We start from the raw sequence: 5,619 nt of genomic DNA on the forward strand, positions 1-5,619 counted from the left end.
AAAATAAACAGATAATAAGACCTCACTATAACGGACTAATTGGGGCCCTAACCATTCCGAAATAAGCGAAATTCCGATAAAAGCGAAATTCCGATAAAAGCGAAATTCCGATAAAAGCGACATCCGGACTTCCCACTGTTATCTCGGACCTTTTCCTGTAAATGAATAGACAAAAATGGACGCCTTCACACAGTGGCACCAATATATCCACGCGACTCCACTGCCCGGTTACGCAAACGTCCCTCAACTCCCCCCTATCCCCAGAAAGGATGATGGTGGACTGCGGAAGGAGGGCAACTTAGTGTAATCTCAAGTTAAATCGCTAAGAATGGGGTGCGAGGGAAAAAAAATTGTGTAATCTCAGGTTAAATCGCTAAGAATGAGATGCTAGGGAAAAAAATTAAGTGTAATCTCAGGTTAAATCGCTAAGAATGGGGTGCGTAGGAAATTAATATTCACTTGTGTGTTTTTGGTATAACTTACATGGATATTTAAAAGATATAAATTGAATAGATAAGAATAATGAGGTTTAATAATCAGGATAAATAGCTCAGGAAGAGGTGCAAAGAAAACCTGTTGAAGTGTCGTATATGTTATTTATTAAGAGAAAAATTAATACAAAAATTCCAGGGCTTAATTTTCGAAATTAAAAGATATGAATGATAAAGGACTGATGGGCACGAATGAGAATAAATCACTAAGGAAGAGGTGTTAGGTGTTATGAATGATAGAGGACTGATGGGCGCGAATGAGAATAAATCACTAAGGAAGAGGCGTTAGGTGTTATGAATGATAGAGGACTGATGGGCACGAATGAGAATAAATCACTAAGGAAGAGGTGTTAGGTGTTATGAATGATAGAGGACTGATGGGCGCGAATGAGAATAAATCACTAAGGAGGAGGTGTTAGGTGTTATGAATGATAGAGAACTGATGGGCACGAATGAGAATAAATCACTAAGGAAGAGGTGTTAGGTGTTATGAATGATAGAGGACTGATGGGCACGAATGAGAATAAATCACTAAGGAAGAGGTGTTAGGTGTTATGAATGATAGAGGACTGATGGGCACGAATGAGAATAAATCACTAAGGAAGAGGTGTTAGGTGTTATGAATGATAGAGGACTGATGGGCACGAATGAGAATAAATCACTAAGGAAGAGGTGTTAGGTGTTATGAATGATAGAGGACTGATGGGCACGAATGAGAATAAATCACTAAGGAAGAGGTGTTAGGTGTTATGAATGATAGAGGACTGATGGGCACGAATGAGAATAAATCACTAAGGAAGAGGTGTTAGGTGTAATGTATGATATTTATGCAATCTAGGTGTCTATTAAAAGGTGAAAAATACTGAGGTGCAAGTCAAGATAAAAATATATTCATAGCATAGAGGACTGAGGTGCAATAGGGAGAATAAATCGCAAAGGAAAAGGTGTTAAGAGAGACGGAGCGAGAGTACGAGGCCATAATCAATACTGCGACACACCTGGCGACTCTTAATGAAGACAGGTACGAAGGAGAAGCGAGTGTAATTAAGAGGATGAAAGAACAAGGTAGTAGAGTGATTAATTCGCTTGATTATTATTATTATTATTATTATTATTATTATTATTATTATTATTATTATTATTATTATTATTATTATTATACCGGTATTGTTATTATTATTGTTATCCTCATCATTATCTTCATCATCGTCCCAGTCGTAACTTACACGTAGGGTATGAGGTGAAAAAATTATCAGTGTCCGCCTGTCTGTCTATCTATCTATCTATCCATCTATCTGTCGATCTATATCTATCTATCTGTCCATCTGTCTACCTGTCTGTCTGTCTATCTCTGTATCTGTCTATTTATCTGTCTGTTTAATTTTTTCTTTCAAATCTTTAGCCTCTCCTATCTCGTGTCTCTTTGGAATTATCAATACTTATAAATTTTTCCAAAGTACACAGAAATCAAAATACGAATGTTAGAAAATCGTAGGGGAAATCTATTGAAAAAATTAATTGGAAAAAATATTACCCTGCTTATATATATTTTTTTTTCCATCAGTTTTCTTTCCTTTAAGATACGGTATTGACTTTATAAATCCCAATTTTTTTTTTAAGTTCATCAAATCCAGTCTTTTTTTTTTTTTTAATCTTATTTATTTTTCGTACACAAAACGAAAATGTGGGTTTTGGAAGAAGGTGTTGGTTTTTTTGCATATTAATATTCTGTACTTTGCAGCTTTTTTCACTTTCCTTGTGTCATTATTTTGGTTTTTGATTAATGTTTTAAATTTTTATCAGTAAACAGAAGCAGAATTATGGATCACAGAAAGAAAAGTGGGGATGATGTGGAGTGAGTGAGAGAATCCAGCCACATCCCAGAAAAGTGAACGGATGCATAAACACACTGAAAAATAAATAAATAAATAAATAAACAAGTAAATGAATGACTAGATAAATATAAAAATGAATAAATAAAAAATGAAAGTCTTGTCTCCCCCCACACACTATGTCTCACCACCCACGCTCCCAAACAATCACCAGGACTTGAAGGAATTTGAGTTGTGTGTTTTTCTGCCAGCCTTGGATCATGTTGACTAGTATAGCAATTTTGGTGATGAAAGTGGCTGGCAAGGGAGTGGTGATTGGGGTGTGGGATTAGTGATGATGGTGAAATGAAAGAACAGTGGTGAGTGACTATTGGGATTGGTGATGAGGGGATTGTGGCGTGTGGTGCATAGATAAGGTGAGAAGGGGATACCGTCAGAGCCTTACCCATGTTCAGTAAAGCAGCAAAGTCATGTAGTAAAGAAACAATAGTGGATAGTGACCAGTGAATCAGATATGGTAGTAAAACTGCAGTGTGAAGGTGCAGTGTTAAAGTGTCATCGCATTACTAACAAAATCATCAAAATGCGCGGTCTTTACTGTCTACAGGATCGGTTAATAAAGCAACTGTAATGAATAAAAGTGAGGAAAACAGTAAATAAGGTGTGGTTTGTTGATTCCTGCCTTACTAACAAGGACCACCATAATGTTCCGTCTGTACGATATGCAGGATGGACTAATAAAGCAACTCGTGAATAAAGGTGACTGACAAGGATACCAAATAAAGGTTGATTAGTTAAGTTAGTCCCGCCTGGCTAATAAAGACCGCCAAAATGTTCGGTCTTTACGGTCTACAGGCTCACCGGGCCAAATTCAGCTCGGACCATGAAAAGTACTCGAGCAGACAGAAGCTGAACAAGAGGCAGCGTAAAAAGATGTTGGAACAGCAGCGGAACGTGCGAGGTAGGCGGCAGGGGCGTTCCAACGAGCACATCAACGATTCCACGGACCCACGAGCGGTTGGGCAGGACAGTCGTGGCCCAGCAAGCGGACGGAGAGGGTCGACTTGTATCTCCCGCGCCTCGAGTGCTCTTAGCGACTACCTACCTATCTCTCGGCCCCGCTCGCCTTTCACTACCTTAAGCTGTCGTGGTAGCCCTAGCCTTGTCCATGACCCCCCTGGGCTAGCCAAGCGTAAACAGCCACAGCAGGGGGGTGGGGGTGAGACCGGCATGGTTATAGCCAGCCTCGAGTCTCTGGCCCGACTTTTCTCCTGTGTCGCTGTCAACAGAGCTCGCACACACCACCGATCCTGTCGCACCCACGCCATGCACGGGTGAGTCATGTTCCGCCCATCCCTAGCCGCCCACCCCGCCCACAAACCCACCCACCCACCCACCAAACCATACACACACCAACCCATCCCACCTACGCTACACACACTCCCCATACACCCACCTACCCTACGAACACACTCCACTGAACCCGCCCGCACACCCACCCCGCCCACACACCCACCCCACCCACACACCTATACACTCCCCACACACCCTTCACATTTCCCTATCGTTAGCCATTTTAGCATCCTCTTCCCGGGATGATTAGACTTACTTTAATGTGACCTAATTCTCTCACCTAGCTTGACCTAACTTAACCCAAACTAACGTAGACTCATATGGAAGAGAAAATATAGTATCTAAGTCAACGAAACTTTGAAAATTTGAACACAGCCCCACCCATCCACTCACCCCGTCTCACCCCATCCCACCCCGCCCCGCCCCGCCCCGTCTGACCCCGTTTGACCTGAGGCGGGGTGAACCAGAAGCGCACACCGATGTAGAGTTGGCCCTCACCCCGTAGATAGTCAGTGGCTTTGTGTGTGTGTGTGTGTGTGTGTGTGTGTGTGTGTGTGTGTGTGTGTGTACAGCCAAAAGTGAAGCATCGTTGACCTTGCCTTCTAGTTGTAGTGATGTGTGTGACCTGTAGCGGACATTGATGGTGATTTGGCGATCTAAACTGTGCAGACTTTGAGAAACTATATTTTTGCAGAAACCACGAAAACTGTATTCCTTTCCGAGATGACCTTTCTGTAGTAGTGACATTTGTAGTGGAATATTTAACTTATGCGACGTGGAGTGGATATTGGAGGTGATTTGGCGATTTTGATGCTGATTTGGCGATTTTTTTAGAACGGTGTAGATTTAAAGAAACTGTATGGTAGCTGTTTATATTTTGGTGTGTGTAAAATCAAGCGGAAAATCAACTTCTTCCTCAACTTGTGGTACTAGTCATAGCGCAGTGTATTATTATTATTATTATTATTATTATTGTTGTTGTTGTTGTTATTGATATTATTATTATTATTATTATTATTATTATTATTATTATTATTGTTGTTATTGATATTATTATTATTATTATTATTATGTATACTTTACCGTCAGGGACCAAATTTCCTCCTATTCTTCTGCTGCGTCATCTTCACAACCTGCGTTCTCTTCGGTTAAGTAAGCTCCCCTAGCGCCTTTTCTTTTGTGATTTAGTTTGGGATCTGGCTGGTTGATATCCTTTTGTACGTAATGTATGCAGAGTATGGCGATATTAGAAGGATTTAAGTGACACAGAAAAGGACAGGTGAAATGAAATAAATCGCTCAGGAAAAGGTGTTAGGGAGCCTCCTCAACGGACAAGACTACGGATTTTAGGCCATGTCCGTCACCACCTCTCTAAAACATCATATCTAAGAACAATATCTGTGAGCAGGGAAACACACCAAGCCTCCGTCAGCTCTGAAATATTAGCCAGCAGAGGAGAGGTAGAAGAGGTACAGGGTCATCTTTCATCCCTGCGTGTATTCTGATAAGCGATTTGGCAATTTGTGTTGTGCACTAGAAAAAGAATTGCATATATTTTTGCGTAAGAAATTTGATTGTTACGTATGTGTGATTTTGGATACGGTATAATTTTACGAAAAGCCATTGAAAGCAGTTTGACTTTGTGTAGAGCGAAGAGGCAAAGAAGAATTGATAGCTTTTTTTATGTGTAGCGAACTTTACATTGAAATAGTGGAATTGTGCGTTGTGTTATATATATTTTGTGACTTGTACTATCACTACGAAGAAGCTGCTGATATTTTCCTGCCGGCTGTTTGTGATGGAAGGTGTGCCGTGGAATTTTATGTGGTGGTAATATGAAGTACAGGAGAAGAGTGTAAGAAGGAAGGACTCTCTCTGATTAGTTTTATGAGATTATTTTAAGCACACAGCAAAGGAGTATGAGAAGAAAGGATACTCTCTGG

At 40.6% G+C, this 5,619-nt stretch overlaps 1 protein-coding gene across 1 annotated transcript in view; it reads left to right on the forward strand.

Moving 5' to 3' along the window:
* The first annotated feature begins 3,154 nt into the window (after positions 1–3,154).
* Slob (Slowpoke binding protein) overlaps positions 3,155–5,619 on the forward strand; it is a 221,837-nt gene continuing 219,372 nt past the window's right edge. The window contains exon 1 of the mRNA XM_080282981.1: positions 3,155–3,657. Within this exon, the coding sequence (XP_080139107.1) occupies positions 3,155–3,657 (503 nt within the window). The remainder of the gene's footprint in view (positions 3,658–5,619) is intronic.

This window comes from Coenobita brevimanus, chromosome 12, assembly GCF_032717465.1.
Source record: "Coenobita brevimanus isolate Jiangsu-jjx chromosome 12, ASM3271746v2, whole genome shotgun sequence".
NCBI lineage: Eukaryota > Metazoa > Arthropoda > Malacostraca > Decapoda > Coenobitidae > Coenobita > Coenobita brevimanus.